This window comes from Zootoca vivipara, chromosome 3, assembly GCF_963506605.1.
Source record: "Zootoca vivipara chromosome 3, rZooViv1.1, whole genome shotgun sequence".
In the NCBI taxonomy this organism is placed as follows: domain Eukaryota; kingdom Metazoa; phylum Chordata; class Lepidosauria; order Squamata; family Lacertidae; genus Zootoca; species Zootoca vivipara.
This window is the reverse complement of record NC_083278.1, coordinates 1,255,266-1,276,651: the sequence shown is the minus strand read 5'-3', so window position 1 is coordinate 1,276,651 and position 21,386 is coordinate 1,255,266. Positions and strand designations below refer to the sequence as shown.

Below are 21,386 nucleotides of genomic sequence, written 5' to 3'. Positions count from 1 at the left end.
CAGCCTGGAGCCTGCCTCTCCCCCCCCCCCACTTTTTAAAGAGTCTCTTATGCTTTGCTTGTCTACCTTGAAATGAGTAAATAAGAGGGATAGAATGGTGGCTTTTGCACTAAATATTTTGGAGTCCTTTTAAAAAAAGATAACACGGTGACACTTGGCCCTCCTGTGTCGTTTTATGAAATGGCAAACTCAAAAAAGGGGGGGAGAAAAGGGGGGCGGCTCTTGTTTCGCTTTGTGATCATCCATCTTTCCCTGCCCCAGGCTAATTTCAGAAGCTTAAATACTGCTATCGCCTCTGGGCCATGAAGAGAAAAAGAGGGCCCGGGCTATCGGCACACTCTCTTTCTCGATTGCCCTTGGCAACGTAAAATACAAACTACTTTGAATCAAAACATTTTTGGGGAATTAATATGATCTGAACTCTTCCCGTTTTAAGAGATCTTGAGTTTGTCAAATCGCTTAGAGGTGACTGACATGAGAAGGCTGAGGCATTAATGCGAAGCTAGAAACATTGTCAGATCTTATTTGATTAAAAAAAATAAAAAATAAAAAGGCTCTTAAAAGTCTGAGCATCAGTCACCAAAAAACCAGCCTAACCAATAGAGAGCCTGGGTAGACGTCCCCCTTCTCTGGCTTCTGCCTTTTATGTGTTTACTTAAGGCGCTGCCTATCCCTTGCAATCCGGGGTTTGATCGTGGTCCTTTGATCTGCAATTTTAATTTGAGACACTTAATGATGAAACTGCAGCCTAATGACTCATTCATTGGATGCGGGGGGGAGAGAGTTTTTATTAAGGGGTGGAGTGAAGCTCTAGGGGGCAAATATCTAAGACCAAACAATCTCTCTCTCTCTCTCTCTCTCTCTCTCTCTCTCTCTCTCTCTCTCTCTCTCTCTCTCTCTCTCTCTCTCTCTCTCTCTCTCTCTCTCTCTCTTCTCTTTTCTTTCTTTCTAGAATAGCTCCAAGTTTTGCATTTATGGTACATTCTGGCAGAATGTATCACGACGCATATGTCGTGTTAGAAAAGACCCTGTTCATACTGGGTGTAGAGAATAGGGAATTAGGCAGAGAAACCAGATGGGACAGACGAGCCACCGTTTGTTTTACTGTAAACGCCTAAACAGAAGGTAAAACCTAAAGGGACTTTGTTAGTACTGTATATCTCGCAGAATATTCTCCATATCGGCGCGGGGAAAGATAAGACCTGTATATTATATTCATACGCCTATTCTGTGAAATAATTACATATAGGATTCAATCCTACGCGACCCTTTTGCATTTATCAGGCTCACTTCCAAGCTGATTTCCAGAAGAAGATCTGACTTCGTTAAATTAATTTCAACAACAAAACATGTGCTTAACTATTTTATTTGAATCAGTGTCTTAAAATGCTTGACTCTGGCTGGCTTGTGACTTTAGCACCTCAGCGTTTTTCTTGAGTACTCTCAAAAGCATTACCCACATTTAGCTCAGCAATCGTTTCACAACAAACCTGTGAGGCAGGCCAGCGTTACTATGTCCCATACCTAAGATGAAAGGAATGCCTGAACCACCAGTTTGCCTAAAGCAGGCATGTCCAAAATCCGTTTTGGGGGCCTAATCCAGCCGCCGGTCGGTTTAATCCGGCCCCCACAGGCAGTTCCTCCTCCTGGTTCTGAAAAAGGGCCAACAACTTTGGTCAGCCCTCATGTATGTTCACTTCATCAAAACTGGCACTCTTTGAAAAAAGTTTGGACAGCCCTGGTCTAAACCACCCGGCAAGGTTAGGGCTGAGGTGAGATTGATCGGATCGTAGGCATATTTACTAGGAAATAAATCCAGCTAATCCGAACCGTCTTCCTAGGGCAAAAGCAGGGGTGCCAACTTAAAGAAACTATTGGGGGCTGGTAAATCCCCCCCCCATAATCAATCACAAGGAACACTATTTGAATAGCAATGCCCATTTATTCTGGGGGGTATGGCCCCATCCAATATTTTGGAGGGGGTGGGCCCCAGGTGTTGGCTCCTATGGCGCAAGGCGTCCAAAGAGAGAGTCCTACAACACCCACTTTCTCTGGTTATTTTTGCTTCACTATAGCTGTTCTGTTGAATTCTATTTGACTATTGTTTTTAAACGGGTCTTTATGGTGGGAGTGGGTTTAAAAAATGTGTACACATTTTACAACAGTACATATTCCAGCAGAAACATGTCCAAGAGGTTAATCTTTTTGAAAGGATGTTCTCTGTTAGACCTCATCCACCACAAGCCTCTACCGTCTCATAGTCCTCCTCTCCCTGAGTTCTTCTCTCCTCTCGACTCCAAGTTACGCCTAGCTCTAGTCCTCAACCCCTTTTCTTTCCATCTTTAAATATTGACGTAAAAACAAATAATATGAATTTCTTCTCCCTCCATTTCAAACCCCTAAAACCCTTAGTAAGGAAGCCCCACGGACTTCAAGGGGTTTTAGTATCTCCTAAGTCCTAAATCCATGATCGGTCAGAGAAGAGGAGGACCCCGGACAAAGGTGTGTAACAGATTTTAAACAATTTAGAAATTGCCTAAACACATCTCAAAAAGAGGCGGTCTACAACAGAAATTTGAGTGTGGCTTGTCTCCTGTTTGTCAAGATACTCGATAATGTTTCCTGATCGCCCCACCTCGGCCAGTCTGGGCCATCTTTTAAATGGTAAATACTTTAGTTCCTGAAACCACTGTCCCAAGACCTCCGCTATTCATTCACAAAATGTTCTCTTTTCACTAGATTTGAAGGATTTGTAAGCGAAAAGAACTACTGAGAGAGGGTTTTTTTCCCCCAATATACTTCCTTCTGCAGAGGAAATGTATGGGTCATTAAGAATCCAGATGGTTTTTGGATTTCTTTCCTGTACTATATTATTTCAGACATGTGGGGTTTTTTTTATCATGTGTGTTTACCTTGTGCACTTATGAACATTCATTTTATTTATGACATCTTAGAATTCTTATAACACCTCCGACAACCCCCACCACCCGTTGCGCATCCGGGGGTTTAGGCGCGCGTAACTATGCCGAGCTAGTGTCCCGGTCTCTGAGAAAGCAACCTGAGGAGGAGACCGGACGAGGCTGGCTTGCTTGCCAGCCGTTCTCTCTCGGCCCCCTTAGATTCCAATTCCCTCCCCACTCTTTAGCTCTTATCTGGCCAAATCTTGATAATCCCATAATACGTATAATTTGCCCTTAATGTATTGTCATTAACGCTGCTGTCTCTTTTCTCTCTTTTTTTTTTCCCAGGAAGCAAATTGAGTCCCATTTAAAAGCCCTAATGCGCTTGTTTAATTAATAGTTCCAGCCGAGCTGGTTTCAAATGGAGTCACAACAATAAAAAGAGAGGAAGGGGGGCAGGAAAGGAGAGACGTGAGGCGGGGTGTGGGGGAAAAGCCTGACTGGTTCATGAAGGAAGCCGCAAGAAACGCGCCCAGGCAAAGGAGGGAGCGGCTGGAATAAGCCCGGCTGGGTTTTAAGAGGGTACAGCTTGCGGGGGCGGCGGGGGGGGAGGGTTGCTTGGCTTGGCTGAAAAATTAGCAGCCGAGTATCTGAACAGTTGCCTGGGCTTGGGACACGCGGGTCACGGGAGCGTCTTGGGAAATCCCGCCCCAAACGAGGGAGTATTAGGATTTCAAACCATTTCCCCCATTCACTTCCATGGCTGTGCTCAAGCGTTGGGAAGCCCCTTCGGTTCAGAAGCACGTCACAGCAATCCCCTTGCGTTGCTCACCATAGGAGCACAGCCCGATCCTTTGCATGCCTTCCTTGAAGAAAGCCCTGCTGTGTTTTGGGGGATTGCTCCCGAATGGTGGCAGGCTGAGTTGAATCGGTCTTCTCTTGGGTTGGGTTCACGGTTGGCTCCAATAAGGGCCTTCCCAAGCAGGGATGCAAACCCGCCTCATTCCAAACGTGTTGTCTGGGGCAAAGACGACACGACTCGAGGCAGGTTGAACTCAATGGGAAGGCGACCAAGAGCAGAGCTCGAGCGCTTCCTTTTATTGAAAGCTCAGGATGACAGTTAATCATTACAACGACAGTGTAACTTCTAGCCAATTACAGCAGTGCAGTCCCATACAAGGTGATGTTTCCTGTAACGTCACACCCGGTCACTCCCTAAGACATCCTCCATAGCCCACGTGTTGTTTTGCCATGCCCTCTGTCCATGCTCCAAGCACATGTCACTCTGTAAACACCCCCTCCTAGTTCCCATTGTGTTGCCCTCCTTGGCTTGACCCATCTGGTTTGTCCTGATTCATCCAGTTCCATCCAGATCCTTCTTGATCCTTCTAGCTCTGTTGTGACCTGTTGCCCTGCTGACCTGAGCCTCTGACCTGTCCTCCTTCACGTGTTTCCCATTCTGACATTAGCCGGTTTGCCGCGCTAATGCCCACACTCTCGCAGATCGGTGTGGCTTGCCAGCACCAGATCTCAGTCATTCCCACACATGCCTGCACAATTTCCTCGTGTAATCCCCACACAAACGTTTAGATGTAACAGGTTGGGTGGGCTGTGTTGCTTTCTTTGGCCAAGTAAGAATAGGGCTGCAGTCCCAAACGCAATATCTACAAGTCCCACTGCATGGGGGAAATCCAGAGGAAGTTGGGCGTGCTAAATCCTAGTACTTACCTAGGGAGATGAAATACACAGACAAGCATCAAAGTTTACTCCAAAGTAAACCTTGCTTACTGGAGATTCCTTCTTTGCCCACCCCATCATAGGCAAGGGGCTGTAGTTTCCATAAGACTGAGGTGTAGGTACCAGTAACTTTTTCACGATTGCAATTGTGTGGGATGAAGGCCTTTGGGAATTTGTGTGTTAAGGAATGAGTTTATGACAGAGGTGTTACTTGGTTTCTACAAAACTAATGCAACTCAGATCAATTCTGCAATGAGAGGTTATAAACTGCTAGAGAGTTAATGCAATCCAACTGAAATACTGAGGCTATGCTAACTTTATTCCAGTCCTAAAGGTGGTGGAATTAAGGATGCTTCTTCACTCTATGTGCTGCTTCATGTTACATGGCAGCAAATATGCATTTTTTGGGGTCTTTGTCTTGTGGGGTAGAGACATGGCTGATCACTCATGTGCTTGAATTAGAGGTACTTCCAAAATATTCCTCCTCTAAATTTTCTTGGCATTCTGAATTGTGCGGGCTTGTTTTTGAAAGAGAATCAATGTATTCAGAGCCCTCCATTTGTCCACTTTTTTGTTCCCAAATTTTCTATACAGTGCTGTGGGTCCATGATTTGCTTAAGTTCCTTCATGTCTTCACTCTGTCCTGCATTACCAATGCATGCTTGTGTGTGTGTGTGTGTGTGTGTGTGTGTGTGTGCATTAATTAATTGCATTGATAGAATTGTACACACAGTTGTATTGATTTTCCTTTGTGCAATCTTTTACTAATGAAAAGGAGCACGTTTATGCACACCAGTGAAACTGCACAAAAAGAATCTCAATACAATCATGGAACGACAACTTCAGGGTTGCTTTTCTGCAATGTTTTCTACACAGTTATGTGTACTGTATACTGTATTCATAAAGTAGATGGGGAAGATCATGACCATGAACTGTACGGTAGGAACTGAAAGTGGAGGCAAATTGTGCATTTTCCAGTCCCAGCAAAAGGTTTTTAAAATTCCCCTCGTTAAATTGGAATTTTGGAGGAACAACCCCTCAGAACATTAAGAGAATTGGATAGAGACCCCCCCAACACACAACTCACAGTTTTGTAAAAAAATAAAATAAAAAATGCACAGAATAGGAGCTGCTCCTATGATTTCCACAGTCCTCTGCAGGGGGACAGATTTGGATGGTCAAATAGGCAGCATGATGTTTTCAGCCGGATCTGCATGGAAGTTTAAGCATAGATGAGTAGAATGCATGGATATTGTGACAATGGAATGAGAAACAGAGGGTTTTTTTTTAAAAAACAACAACAACACTGTTTCAAGTGGCAATTTTTCTACCACTCCTAACCATAGCTGTCAAGTTTTCCCTTTTCTCACGAGGAAGCCTATTCAGCATAAGGGAATTTCCCTTAAAAAAGGGAGAACTTGACAGCTATGCTCCTAACCCCACAAATGTTTAAAAACAAAAACAAAGCCCTTACCCTTGAAAATCCATATGAATGGATGGGCTATTTATCCATCTAGCCCAGCACTGTCTATCCTGACAGGCATCTCAGATTGAAATTAGAAGCTGACATGTGAAATGACCTCTGCCTGGGACCTGGACAACTGCTAGCTAGGTGGGCACACCTCCTAATTTGGTGCAAGGCACTTGCCACATTCCTGTGTGAATGTAGCCAGGGGGGTGCTAGGGGGCAGCTGTCCCCCCCATCAAGTAAATAAATAGAAATACTTAACTAACTGACCAATTGCTCAGTTCTGCCTCCCCCAACATAGCCTGGCTATGTCCATGTATTCCTGTTGTATTCTGTGGCACATTGTTTTCAATTGAACTTCCAAATAGCAGCCCAATCTTAACTAGCCTGGAACTTCCCCTTTTTTCTCTGTTATTTCCAATAATGGAGGATGGAAAAGCTTGTTTTCTGCTGCTCCAGAGGGTAGGAACAGAACCAGTGGAGTTCTGCTTACAAGAAAGGAGATTCTGACTCAAAACTGGGAAGAACTTTCTGATAGTAAGAGCTGTTAGACCATGGAACATACTCCCTTAGGAGGTTATAGACTCTTTGGAGGTTTTTAAGCATCCATCTGTTATGGATGCCTTAGTTGAGATTCCTGCATTGCAGAGGGTTGGGCTAGATGACCCTCAGGGTCCCTTCCAACTCTACAATTCTATGATTCTTTATCTGTGAGAAACTTACAGCTCCTGGTAGGTGGAAAGTGTGCTTACAAAAAAAATGTTGGTCAATATGTTTGTCATTCCAAGAAAGGTGTCGGTTTTTTAAGCCTATATTAAACTTTTGGGCACACTAAGAAAAGACCTCTTTATTGTGGCCCAGGTTAGCAGTTATTATGCAGTTTGCTGTACCAGCACATAAACACTTACCAATGATACCTGCAGTGCTGTAGTGCTGGCACATGTTAGGGTGATAATTTAGAATGTTTGTATTCAAGGTCACCCTATCTCAAAAAGCATATTGCGGTTCGAGGACCCGCCCCCCGCAAGAAATAAAGACACAGTGACACGTGGTATTAAGGTTAATGGGTAGAATAAGGCCACAACTTTATTGGTTAAAGCAAGTGAGAGGTATTGGCTTAGGCATTGGACTCCCTAGCAAGCGTGACTCCACCCCGCTCGGCGGGGGGTCATATCAGGTTAACACCCCAAGGGAGGAGCCTGTTGATGCAAATACAACTGAAAGCTCCCCCTGGTGCCACCGGGGTTGTGCCATGGCCCTAGCCACCCGCAGGGCGTCGGACGGGATCCACGACCGCCGGATCCCTTAAGGGGATACCCCTATATGAGGAGGTTTGGATGATGGCCACAACCAGTCCTCAAACACACCAGACAACTCCATATTCCAATGCCTACTGCCACCCGAGCCCAAAAGGGGCTCGCCGCCAATACCCTCACCGCTGTAACCAAGCCCTAATGCTTCGTGTGATATCAGCCAGCCAGATGTCGTTTCCTTGATCTGAAAGATGCACGCCATCATCACGGTAGAGAGCCGCCTCACTGAACTTGATTTCAGGGTGCTCCACAACATTGCCCTCCATGCTACGCAGTTTGCGTGCCAAAACACGATTCAGCAGTTTCCTGGATTTTTCCAAGGCCCGTGGGTTATGACTGTCGCTCCACACTCTCCTCTTGAGCAGTGTGGACCAAAACAAGGTAGTAGCAGGGAACAAGGCAGTAAGTCCATCAAAGTCCTTCTTTATATGGAGCAATAAGTCCATGCTCTTTCTGTATGCAAGATCATTTTCCCCCAGCTGGATAATGAGGACATCAGGGGGACCGCAAGCAGCAGCTCGAGCTGTCACAGCAGGCATCAGCTCTTCCCAACGCATCCCACGCCTTGAGATCCAGGAAACGCACACGTCAGCCGGCAAACCCAGGTTGTTGCCAAGGCCCTGATCGCACGCCCGCACTCGTGCCCAGTGCACGATGCTGTGCCCACAAATCCAGACTCGTACTGAAGGTGAAGCTGTGGAATGAAGGGAGGAGAGGGGGGGGGTAAGTGGCTGCCAGCTAAAGATCCTTACGAATGTACCCCTTATAGGCGTTCGACTTCCAACGGCCCAATTCCTTGATCCTGTCTGTAGGGAGGCCTAAATGTGCTGCAGAGGTGGCAGCCCCTATCCTAAAAGAATGTGCGGCATATTCTTTTGCTGGAAAGCCGCATGCGTCGATTGCCATACGCAAGACCCGCGTGAATTGGTGCCTCATCAGCCGGGAACCGTCCTCATGAATAAATAGTGGGCCAGCGCCAGCAGGTCTCAGGCACAGATAACGCCTAGTGTCCTTCACAGGACATGGACCTCGATGTTCAGAAGCTGTTAACTTTAACCAGGCACCCTTGCCACGCTGATCAGTTTTCGAACTGCGGATATGTACTAACAGTTCTGCGCTGGACAACTGAATGTCATTCAAAAGGCCACGATATTCATTGTCTGAGTGCTTTTCCACTACTATCTCTCCAACCCTGAGGGCCCCAAAGAAGGAGATGGCATAAGCTGCAGAGAATAAACGTGCCTCGTATCTAGACCAACAAATCGACCTTAACTTTTGGCGAACCAGGCAGAGCAATTCATAAGTTATTGGCCTACGCCCTTCGGCTTTTTTGGGCTGAAGCCTGCCCCAACCGTCAATTGCCCTGTGGACGATGAAGTCCGCACAAGGGTCCAAGGAGAACATAGACTTACTGAAGAAAGTAATTGCAGCTGTGTGTATTTTTAAAGTTTTTGCTGCCCGCCCCAAAGTGTACTGATGCTCCAAATATTGTAAAACGTGATCTGTAGTCGGTGGGATATTATGTGCAAGGGCTAGAACTTTGCACCGGTAATCCAAAAAGTTACCCCAGATTTGGTTGTAAGAACGGAGGGTAGAAGGGGCCACGGAGGCCAATACTCCCTTAATCACGTTGCGTTTCCAAGGCTCCAGAGGTGGTCCGGGAAGGGTTCTGGCCACTGCTGAGCTAGAGGTGCCAGTGACCGGAAGCGGTCCATCTGAAATCGAGATAAAGCATCCGCTATGTCATTCTTTATCCCGGGCACAAACTTGGCCGAAAACAGTATGTTACACTCTAGGCAGAGCAGCACAAATGAGCGCAGCAGACTGGAAACCCTATCAGAACGTGAGGACTGCTTGGCCAATACGTTTACCACAGCTTGATTGTCGGTCCTGAAGCAAACCCGGCGGTTCCGGAATTCGGCTGTCCACAGGTGCACTGCGACCACTATTGGGAAAAACTCAAGAAAAGTGAGATCCCTAGTGATGGCCTTGCCTTGCCAGCTCTTTGGCCAACGCTGAGCGCACCAGCGCCCTCGGAAGTAGACGCCGAACCCAAGGGACCCCGCCGCATCAGATTGGACCTGAAAGTCTGCATGTAACGTCAAGGTGTCCTGCCACAATGAGATACCATTATAATGCTCCAAGAATTTTAACCACATTTCCAAATCTGCTTTGACGGACTTTGGGAGGCGGACCCTGTGATGAGGCAGCTTGAGGCCGGCGGACAATCTAGACAGCCGCGAGCAAAAGGGGCGGCCAGGGGAGACTACCCTACACGCGAAATTAAGATGGCCAAGGAGGGATTGGATCTGCCTAAGGGTAAGCTTTTTAAGTGGAAGGACCTCACGTATGGTATCACTAAGGGCGCGGATTTTATCTCGGGGAAGGCGGGAAGACTGAGAAATGGTATCTAGCTCAATGCCAAGAAAGGTGAGGGAGTGAACTGGACCCTCCGTTTTATCAGCCAGGGGAACGCCTAATTCATGAGCTAGGGACGCAAATGCATTTAAAAGAAAAGCACATTCTGCTGTGTCTGGTTTACCCACAAGTAAATAATCATCCAAATAATGACACACCCCTGACAGGCCGGTCCTAAAACACAGGGCCCATTTCAGGAAGGTGCTGAAGGTCTCAAATGCAGCACAGGAAACCGAACAACCCATCGGCATGGCCTTGTCATAGTAAAAATTTCCTTGGAACTTGAAACCTAATAAATGAAAATCCCTAGGATGAACTGGCAAGAGCCGGAAGGCGGACTCAATGTCACACTTTGCCAGGAGGGCACCCGGCCCATGTCCCCTAACTAGCTTTACTGCCTGATCAAAAGATGCATATTTGACTGAGCATAACTTGGGTGGTATCGCATTGTTAAGGGAGCCCCCTTTTGGATAGGAAAGGTTGTGAATTAACCGATATTCTCCCGGGGACTTCTTGGGGACAATGCCTAAAGGGGAGATGTGTAGGTTTTGAAGTGGGGGGTCAGGGAAGGGGCCTGCCACCCTACCCGCTGCAATCTCTTTTCCAATTTTTTTGATGGCGACCTCGGGCATTTCCCTGACGGATTTCTGATTTGGGGAATCCTTGGCTGTAAGTGAACCAGCTACAGGAATCCTGAAACCCTGTGAAAAACCTAGCCAGAGATAATTAGCGGCCTTCCTGTTAGGATAGATATCTAGGAGGAGACGCAAGCTTAATGGGGCAAGCTTAATGGGGGAACACGCCAGCCCCGGTTCCCTGTTGGTTTCCTGCGGTCTCATGTCATGAATGAACAGTGGTGAAACTTGGGGTCTCAAATTTCAGCAGCACCTTGCACGACAGCAAAATGTGGTGCACCCCCTTCCTCTCACACTCCATTCTAAATCACAGTTGTGGCGCTTCCTGCATCACCCCCAAGGCTCGCTGCCCAGTGCTGCGGAACCAGCTGCACTCTCCTAAATCTACCTCTGCTCAGAAAGGGACCTCACAGAGCAGTGAGGGCTAGTCCCAAGAACATGTGCATAGGCTTGCAAGCAGGGCCGTATTTAGCATATGTGCCACCAGGGTACAGAGATCTGCCCAGCACCCCCAAATTTAGCTTAGCCGTCCCCAAATTAACTTTTATTGAGCTTTTCTGGGGAGGGGGAAGCCAAAGTTGTTGACCTTTTTAGGGGGGGCAAACTCGAGGTTGTAGAGTTTGGGGGGGGGCGGGAATCGCAGCAGAAAAAAACTGCTTTTGTTTCCTGACTCGTCGGGGATATTTGATGCTGCTGAGTAACAGAGCAATGGAGGAGGGGGGCGAGGACTTTCGCTCCTTTGCTTTTCGCTGCCACTGATCGAGAGAGACTGGTATACAGTAGGTATAGATTTGCCCTGCACCCCTTGCACCCCCAGGTAAAGACGGCCCTGCTTGCAAGCCTAGACATCACATTTCATCAAATTCTTCCTTGTGTTATGCCAAAGCTTGCTCTAAAATATTTTAGAAACACCTTTTTTTTTAAAAAAAAAGATTGCAAACCTTTTCCACACTTTCCTGGGCGTAAACCCCACCGAGCACAATGAGACTTGTTTCAGTGTCGCTAGCATAGGATAGTTGTGAAATCCAGTTGTCATGAAAGAAAACCCATCTAGGTCGATGAAATCTAATTCTGAATCCAGCTAGGATTTTAGGATAAAAGTTGAACGCCTGCTTCCCAAGGTGTTTTCTTGGACAAGAACTGAAGTATAGGGCAGATAGTTGAATGGCTCCTTCATGGAGTGATTTTTTTTCTTGTTTAAAATGTATAGACTGAAACCTTCATTAGCCAAGAAATCATATGCCATTATGGGAGAGTATTGGTTTCATTTTTATTTATTTTTAAGGAGATAGTTCTAGCTTTCACAGTTAGGGATAGAAACATCAATCACAAAGATTCAAAGTGCCAGAAGTCACTATAAAAACTGTTCTTCAGTAAATACCAACTTGAATTCTAGACAGTTAATACTGGAAAGGGCAGAGATATTTGCCACAGGAATGCAGAATTCCATGGTGAATTCAGTGACTAAATAAAACCTGGTTTTCTGCTCCATATTTCTTGCTAATTATGCTCTAGCAGGGTGCCCTTTTTGTCTGAGTTGTTAGGCTTAGATCTAAAGTTGTAGCTCCTCCCCAAATCCCATTAACACCCCACCCCTTCAGCCTCCTTCTTGACCAGGAGGCGTGACTTTTGGAGTTATCAGGGGCTGCAATGGAAAGGGAGCCCAAAAAGGGCCCATTTCATGAGCAGAGCTCTGCTTGTTCTTTCTTCTCTGGCTCCAGCTGTTAGTATATAGTAGTTACTCCAGCCTTTAGTGGTGACAATTGGCATATACCATTCTGGATATTTTCCCACATTACACACAAACTCCACCAACCCACACCCCATGCTTAGTGATGACTTGATGTTTCAAAATGTGTACATAAATAGAAACAGGAGGTGTGGAAAAGGCATCGCCCCAGGAATCTGCTGCCCAAGGCAACTGCTTCATGACACTTCATGGTTTGGCTCTAAGGTACTATGACTGGGACACGGTGTTTAAGAATCATCTCATATTCCAGAGTTTTTGAAGCTGAGAATGTTTCGGGTCATAAAGCATGAAAAATTAGGCATGGAATTTGATCATTAATGTGAATATAGCTTTTCAATCCACATTATGCTGCTTATAAAGAGTGGGATTAGTAGAATACAGAAGTTTCTCCAAAACATCCTTCCAGTGCACCATAGTCAGACTAGAGACAAATGATAGCTTTTCTTCTCCTGGGAGTAGCATCATAGTGCCATCATGGCTCGTAATGCAGCCATGTACATTTTCCATCCCATTGCTGATTCTGGAAAGCAGTTTTTGCCCTTTTGTAGTTAGGCACCCTAACAAACGCTTGACCAGTCATGGCAGTGGAATAAAATGTGTTCCTATCATACCACCTTCAATTCTTTGGAAGGGAGAAAAGTATTGTGTGCCTACGATTTCATCCTGGAAAGTAGTGCCTACTTATGTGTAGTTATGGAACTTGCCCCACTCCATCAGGGCTGGTCCTACCGTAGTGGTGGGCAACCTTGGGAAGCCTCCAGGGAAGCATGTTAAGCATGATAGGGAAGAATGGTGGGGAAGAGTGTAGTATCAAAGGACACTGAGAGAAGAGAAGTCGGGCATCCAAACCTCAAGGATGGTGAGGAGAAACCAAGGAGTCAGCTGAGGGCAGCACCCCTGAAGGTGCTCAAGAACTGGCTGCTGGCTCTTTCCTCCAGGGCCAGGCTTTCCCTTTGCTCAGTGGGTGGGCTGTGCAACCGGTGCACTGAGGTTTCCCATGAAGCCTGCCCAGCAGGTTTAAGTCATAATTTGGGCAGACCCTGCTTCATATCTTCATTATGTTTCACTGGGAAGTTCCATTTACCATCCTGCCCTTATGCATGGCATAGCTCAGTGATGGCGAACCTATGACACGCGTGTCAGACGTGACACACAGAGCCCTCACTGCTGGCATGTGCCCCACCAGCCCATTCATGCTGTTGTTGTTTTGTCCCCCCCCCCAATTTGTTCTCCCACTCCTCCTACAGCTTGTCTCTGCTAGAGCTTGTCTCCGCTCTTAAAACCCAGATCCTTTTTTGTTGTTGTTGTTGCTGGTAGCCAGAGATTGGTTTTGTAACCCTTTCTGTGCTTCCCCCCCCCCCGGCGCTTTGGCAGACTATGATTGGGTGTAACAGCGTTCATTTTTAACCCGTTCTGTGCTGGGTTTTTTGGCGCTTTGGCAGACTATGTCAGTGCTGTGTGTTAGTTCCAGCGAAGGTATTATTCGTCATTTATTTCTGTTCTCTCCCCCCCCCAAAGTGCAGCAGCTTTGGGGCACCCCCCAAAAAAGCAAAGCAACTTTTGCACCCCCCAAAAAACCTTCAAAACTTTGGTCAGCAGCTCCCCCCAAAAAGCTCAACAACTCTGGGTACTTTGTGATAAATAAGGGGTTTTTGGTTTGGTTTGGTTAAATAATTAGTTTTTGGTTTATTAAATACAGTTATATATTACAATTATACATTTTTTGTTATTTAAACTATAAATATCGCGAAATTATGGTGTGTGTTTTTCTCAAAGTGACACACCACGCGAGTTATGCTCGGTTTTTTGGCGAATTTTGACACACCAAGCTCAAAAGGTTGCTCATCACTGGCATAGCTCATAGCTTCTCTGAGTTATTCAAGCCCCTTCGCCACGACAAGGCATTGATCCATGAAGGGAATGTCACTGGATAAGTAATGCCTTTTCCATTCCCACTACATTTCCCCTTCTCCCTCCTGTCCTCATTGGCCACGATCCAAGGATACAGCTAGCTCTGCATGCCCAGTGCTGATTTGGACCTGTGCTTGTCAAAGAGCAGTGGCTCATATCTCAAGGCAAAGCACTTTTGAAAACGGTGAGGGCTTTCGAAAGTACTTTGAGATGTGGCATGCTGGGGCCTGTCACTCCAGGAGAAAATGTCAATAATCCCACTGGGTACATTGAAATCCCCAAGGGGCACCGTAAGTTAGTAATTCTTTGGATCTGGCCATTGTTTCTGCTCAGTGTTGTTTTACAAGGCATCGCTTTTTGAGTCAGTTTCATTTTAGAAGAGTACTGTGGATGCATTTTGCTGAATGATATAGCCTGTGCTGAAAAAGATAAAGCAGGTGGGAACAAAATGTTTTCTTATTAAAGGAGCAATTATTTATTCAGCACAAATTGTTTGTGCACATATGGGTTGGGTTGCAAAAGAGAAATATTAATATTTCATTGCTGCACTTCCTCATTGTTTGTAAAATGTAGACTTAATTTGTCTCTTGCATTGTAATATAAAGATCTATGGCTGCAGGTAATTCTCTACCTGCCTACGAGCAAATATATCAAGAGCTGAAATAAATAGTACCTTCCAATATAATTAACATCATTTACACATTCTCTTGCTGAACTGAAATCTGGATACATGGGAAGACTGTTATTTATTCAAAACAAAGCTATATGTAGGTGAAAAAGCATAAGGTGCAATTTGGCAGGGGTAGAGTTTTGAAAAATAAAATACACCCCCCCACACACACACACTTAAGAGTTCTACTAGTTATGAAGCCTGTGTTTTCCTTTGAAAATACTCACATTCATTAAGATAACTGAGTTTCAGAATTTTGTTGGTCTTTCATTGTTGGCCGTTTAATTTGAGACCTCGGGGTTTTTCTTCTTCTCCTAAATGACAATTTATAAAATCACTAGTTAGATAGCGACAGAGATATAGACACAGCTCTATTTTCTAGTGAAGCCCCTTTTATTGTGACAGAGTGGGTTGACCTTTGCTGGGACCCCTGAGCAGCAAACAAGCAAGCAGCTTGTCTCCTTGTAAACTGCATATGTATGTGGTCTCTGTCACAGGAAGCAGGGTGAAATCAGAAAATATGGAAAGTGGCATAGATAAAGACAGGCAGGCAGGCAGGCAAATTGTTATGCCCATAAATAGAATAGGGACACTTTGTGCGTGGAGGGGCATTTTGCTTCCCAGGGGATCCCTGTTTGTGAGGGTTGAGGCACCCACTGTGAGTGCGGGAGGATAGGTTTGCCTTCAAGAGCAGACCTTACATTTCCCTTTCACTTATATGGAAGAAACGAAAGAAGTGCCCTTGGAGACACCACTGCAATGGAGGCCTCACCCAGTTCTCTATACCAGTCACTGCAAATCAAGCCATGGGTTGCTTCTCTCAGCACATCCCACATGTTGTTCTTTTTCCTCACAATGCAATGGAGATATTGAGGGACTAGCTTTTATTAGGGAGAAATCGTGATTAACCACTTGAATGCACTAGGCATAAATACAGAAATCATGACTTAGAAATTGTGAAAACAAAATGTAAAAAAAGGGGAAGGCATAGACTACAACAATGTCTGGGGACATTGCAAATATTTTCAAGTGTGCCATTGCCTTGTGTAAGTCCATGGAATATAATTGCTATAAACTCTGCTTCAAAGAATAATGTTAACTTCTATAAATGTAATAAAAAGCGGAATGTACATGATACAAATACTGATACATGTTAGTTGCCTGGATTGTTGTCATTGTCCTTCCCAAGTACCCTTTGGTAAATCACTTGTGTATGTATCACTTGCAATAATCTAAACATCTACTGCATGCTAATATAGAATACAAATAGCATTTTAAACCTGTTTTAATGATTTTTACCACTGCAAAACTTAGGCTACACAAACAGCAGCTACTGTGGGAAGAGAGCCCCTCTTCAGACTGCAGAAAACGTGCTTGAATGCTTTTATTGGGGAAGATACATGCATAGAAAAATACAATGCTAGAAACCTTCTCCCTGACATCTAATTGCCTATGTACAGGGAAGGATATACAGTATTTGTGCAATCCTCTGTCTGAAGCGATATATTCCAAGAATTGCAGCTGTAGTAGTGATGATGCCTAAGTATCACTATCATGCCAGAGGTCAGGTCACAGTTGCAAGTGGCAGTTCTGGGAAGAAATCACAGAACAAAAAGCCTGAAATAAATATGCAAAAAATATTTTCCTGGGAGAAGAAGAGATCCTCCAGAACCAAAAATATAAAAATGGAAGAAATCATTGTAATTAGTTGCAAATAGCCTGTTGTGACTAGCTATTTGAAGTTCTTACATGTTGTACAAATTCTTTGTTTGCTATAGTTTTGGGGGTACTTTTTTTTTTAAAAAAAACAATAACAAGTTCTGCTATGAAATTGTGCTTTTAAAATGGACAGAACTGGGAGAGACATAAATATGATTTTAGGCATTAAAATGATCAACCCATGGAAAGTGATTGCATGTCAGTTCCATCCCCATCAGTCTTGGGGATGGAAAGTCTAAAGGAGATTTATAAGTGCATTTAGCCGAATGTGCTTAGAAACTTCCCTGTAACTGAGAACCTTGCATTATTCCAAGGAGACTTCTCAGTGTGTTCAATCAAATGTGCTTAGAATTCCCTTCCCTACCTTCCCACTCAATACAGGGAGATCAGGGATGGAACAGGCAGGGCAAGCACACAGGTGAGTGTTGGCCAGCAGGGCTGGTGTGCTTGGCCCCACGGACCTTACTTGTGCTCCCATCCCCCATTCAGGCATAATTCCAGCATTAAGCAAAACTTTCCCTCAAATGTGTTCCAAGAACATTTCATCCTGATATCTCCTGCTCTGAGCCTCCCCCTAACGCATGTCATGTATACCTTTCCAGGCGGCACGTGTGTAGTCAATCCCACAGACCTCTTTTGCTCGGTTCCTGGCCGTCTATCTTTACTCAGCTCCACTTCCAAATACAAAGTGACCATCGCAGAAGTGAAGAGACGCTTGTCCCCACCAGAATGCCTCAATGCCTCTCTTTTAGGAGGGATTTTGAGAAGGTAAGGGAAAGCTGTGTGCAACTGCATGGGGAAGATATAGGGACGCTTGAGTTGGACTCAGCGGGGCCTTAGATGGCATGTCATTGCGCCTGCTCAGCTTGGCTAGGCTTATAAGAGATGATTTCTTCAGACCTTTTTGTACCTCAGGCTCTTCATGGAAAAGGGAACACTGAGACAGATTGATCAGAGGCAGAGAAATTGTGCCTCCTCTGGAATCTGTTTCCTGAAGTGATTACTTCACCTGGATCTGTCCCTCTGACTGACAGCAACATCAAAAAAATGATTGCCTCAACAAGGAAGACCAGAAATAATAGAGGAAACAGAAGCAGCTTTTTGTTGCAGCATTTTAATTGTTGGTGTGGTTTTATCTGTTAGACAACTTTTGTGTCTAAAAATAAAATAGAAACAACATCCTTCCTCTCCCAAACACCAGCTAGGCATCATCTCTATGGAATGTATATAAAATGGAGTTCATTTGGTTAAATTTTCATTTGTTTCAGAATGAATGCATTAAATAATGAATGGGCATGAATGGGCTCAGCTTTTGTTACCACACTTATACCCAATGTTTCAATGGCCACTCTACCTTTTATTTTCTCCACAGTGCTTAGATCAGGCTACCTCAAACTCGGCCCTCCAGATGTTTTGAGACTACAATTCCCACCATCCCTGACCACTGGTCCTGCTAGCTAGGGATCATGGGAGTTGTAGGCCAAAAAACATCTGGAGGGCTGAGTTTGAGGAAGCCTGGCTTAGATGATGCATCACCTCAATATATTTGGGAGAGAAATGACAGCTGATTCACATGATGGTCATTCCTAGCGGTGACCACCATTAATTTATGCCGCTCCTCCTGCAAGAAAGCCCACAGAACAATAGAACATCTGGGGCATTCTGGGAAAATGAAGTGGCAGTCACAAGGAGCAGGCTCCAAAATCAGCTCTGTGATGACTGTTGACCCAGATGATAGGGGCAGGGGAGTTACAAGCTTCATTGAAGGGGGAGACAAACACGAGTGTTGAAACAAAATGACTTTGCATGAAAAAAATGACCAAAGAAATGTGACTTTCTCAAATTAATCACAAAACAAAATATGTAGTTAATAGCAAAAGCCATGGAGTAATTAAATTGGTGAAGGGTGGGAAGATTCTTGCTCTTCTTGGTGCAAAGCTCTGTTAATAGAATCAAAGTCATTCATTTTCTTCATTTTTACTAGAATCATTCAGGGGGTCCCTTCTGAAACCCATAAATCTGAGAGAGGAACAGGACTATTTTTGTAACACTACTTTCTAAGTATAAGTCAAGAGAGAATGCCAGTGCGTCAGAAACCTCAGCTTTTACTCCTATTGTACCTGCATGCTTTCAGTTTCCCACCTAATGTCCCTTTCAGAGGAGTGGTTTTAGAGGTGATAGGATTTCCTCTGTTCGTTCTCTTGCTTTATTTGTTTCTCTGGTTTGCTGTGCTCCAAATTTCACTTTTCCTGAATCCAGATTAACTAGAGGCATTTGTAAAATTTAATTTGGAATTTGGGACAGCCTTTTCCCCCTCATTCATTTGTATCATCTCGGCTTTTGTTACCAGTGCCCATTAATGCATTTATAAAGCACACTGCCCCCAAAACTATCTTGATATGACTGCATCAAGTTTCTTTCCAGTGTGCCCATTTGCTGTCATAGATTGGTCAAACACGGCACACAAAAAAAGCATTCTATTAGAATTGTAGGTGCTATCATATCGCATTTGTTTTGTTGATGTATTTTATCAATGCACATAGCATCTGCACATCTGTGATGCAGAAGAGAAGGCATGCAAATAAGCTGAAGGAACAGGCTGTGTGTGTGCAAAGTGTGTTGTACAAATCTGAAAAACAAAAAGGAACAATGGGGAGAAAAATCAAATGTGTCAGTTTCACTTTGGAAACAAGACCTGATCATTCAAAACTCCAAAATCTGGGGAGAAATTTGGTTGAGGGAATTTTTTGGAAGCCCCACTAAGTGATCTGCACCATGAAATCAATTTGTGGGGAAAGGTTAGCCCCATGCACACTCATGTACACTATGGCACTGATTCAATTGCTACTCACAATGGTTCCTGTGGGGAAAGAAAGCAACCTCAAGTCATGGCTCCCCCACTTAACATGCCATTTAGCCCTTAGCAACACCATTCTTCTCATTTACTAGCTCCAGCTGCTGAGAGTACCTATCAATTCCTGCTGAGGAGGGCCTTGTACTGCAAATTGGGAACATGCAGCTCTTAGATACACATTTGAGGAATTATCTTAAGTAAGAAAAACTGGGAAAGGATAACAATGAATCTTTGCATTTCCATTCCCTCCCCTTTCACTGACAGAGCAAAATCCAAGAATGGAGGACGCTGCTTAAGAGAAAAATTGGACAGACTGGGGCTCAATCTGCCTGCAGGGAGAAGGAAAGCAGCAAATGTCACCCTCCTAACATCCTTAGTAGAAGGTATGCTTTGTAATATCATGATACAAATACTTACTCATTGCCTTCTTGAATTTTTGAAGTGGTTTTAGTTCTAGCATGTTACAGTTACATTTTTTCCTACTAGCAATGAATGACAACTGTTGTTTCTGAAGTTTCCATGCTTTGTTTCCAACATCTCAATGAGGCACCTGCCCTGAGATAGTGACAAGGTGGAAGACTATTTAAGTAACGAACACAGAAAGCTGTCTTACGCTGAGTCACGTCATTTGTCCATCCAACTCAACAGCAGCTCTCAAGGATTCCAGAGAAGAGTTCTATTTGGAGAGATTAGGAATTGAACTCAGAACCTTCTGCATGCCAAGTGTGTATTCTACAATCAGCAGGTGGTACAGCCCCTCTTCCTTTTAAGCTGTAAAAGCCCCAACAGGGACTTGACCTGGCGACTGTGCAAGAGACAGAGCAGACTGACTCCGCCTGAGAAGGCAAGAGCCTAACATGGAGTTTTAAGGAGATGGGTTTAAAAACCAGGGACTCCTGCAGCAAAGTCCAGGAAACTTGCTCCATTTGCCACTGTACTGTAATTCGTACTGTAATTGATGGTCAGCCCAAATACACTTAGGCTCAAGCTTTGACCAGCTGTTGTCAATCAGAGTAGACAAGAGCAGGAGGACTGGTGGGCCCATGGTGGGATTTTAGTGGAAGGGACTGCCTTTAATCTGTTGGCACAGCCATCTTGAAATGCCACAGCAACTCTGCTCAGAGGATCCAACACACAGTGCTGATTGCAAGAACAGCCATGCTGCTCTGTTCGTTGTTTTCACTGTAATCTGGGGCACAGGCTGTTTTATTTACAGCTAGAGCTGGTGCTGAACAAGCAAGACTTTTTCTGTATTGCTTGACAATTGTCCAGGGAGCTTTGCAAAATTGAAAAGGACAGTTTGCCGGGCTAAGGCAGAGATTTCTGGAAGGCCCCACTGGAGGGACCAGGTTGTGCACCTTGACAGGCTTCAGCTGGCAGGTGCAAGGAGCCGCATGGAGCTCTCCTGGGCTTCCCCAAGACTGAGGGATGCTCCTATCTCAAGTGAAAGCTGAAAACAACAGTCCTAGGAGGAAGCTTATCCATGGATTTGCTTTTCTCTCCTCTCTGGCTTTACCTGCATAATGATCAGCACTCCTGCAGCATTACCTGTTTAAGGAATTGGGGGTGGGGAGAGAAAGAGAAATAGGTTGCTTTTCCATCCCCGTGAGAAGACAGAAGAATGAAGGCTGTGAAAACAAAGGCTACAGAGTAGGAGGAGAAGGGGAGACGAGCTGAGGATATGGTAGTGCCCATTAAACAGCCAAAAGAGACACATTATGTTGACCTGTTTGTTGAAAATATGTGTTTTGTCCTCTAAAGGGATGGGGCGAGGGAAGCAAATTGTCTCTAAAATTAATATCTGTAGCTAAGTGTGATATGTCCTCCTGATGTTTTAGCTACTCCAGTTTTAGCTACTCCACAGTTATCCAATTGAGCCCAATGAAACTATAAAATTCTGTATAAAAATTCTGTTTCTAAACAAGCAACACAAAATTAATCAGAATTATGTGTCAAATACCTACCCTTGATCTTTTGTCCATCTTAGGGCTTTTATCTGGCTACATGTTTT

General features: G+C 44.7%; 1 protein-coding gene across 1 annotated transcript in view; it reads left to right on the top strand.

Annotated features, from left to right (window-relative positions):
- TFAP2D (transcription factor AP-2 delta) overlaps nt 1-21,386 on the top strand; it is a 41,730-nt gene that overhangs the window by 8,471 nt on the left and 11,873 nt on the right. The window contains exons 4-5 of the mRNA XM_035110726.2: nt 17,124-17,289; nt 19,640-19,758. Of these exons, the coding sequence (XP_034966617.1) occupies nt 17,124-17,289; nt 19,640-19,758 (285 nt within the window). The remainder of the gene's footprint in view (nt 1-17,123; nt 17,290-19,639; nt 19,759-21,386) is intronic.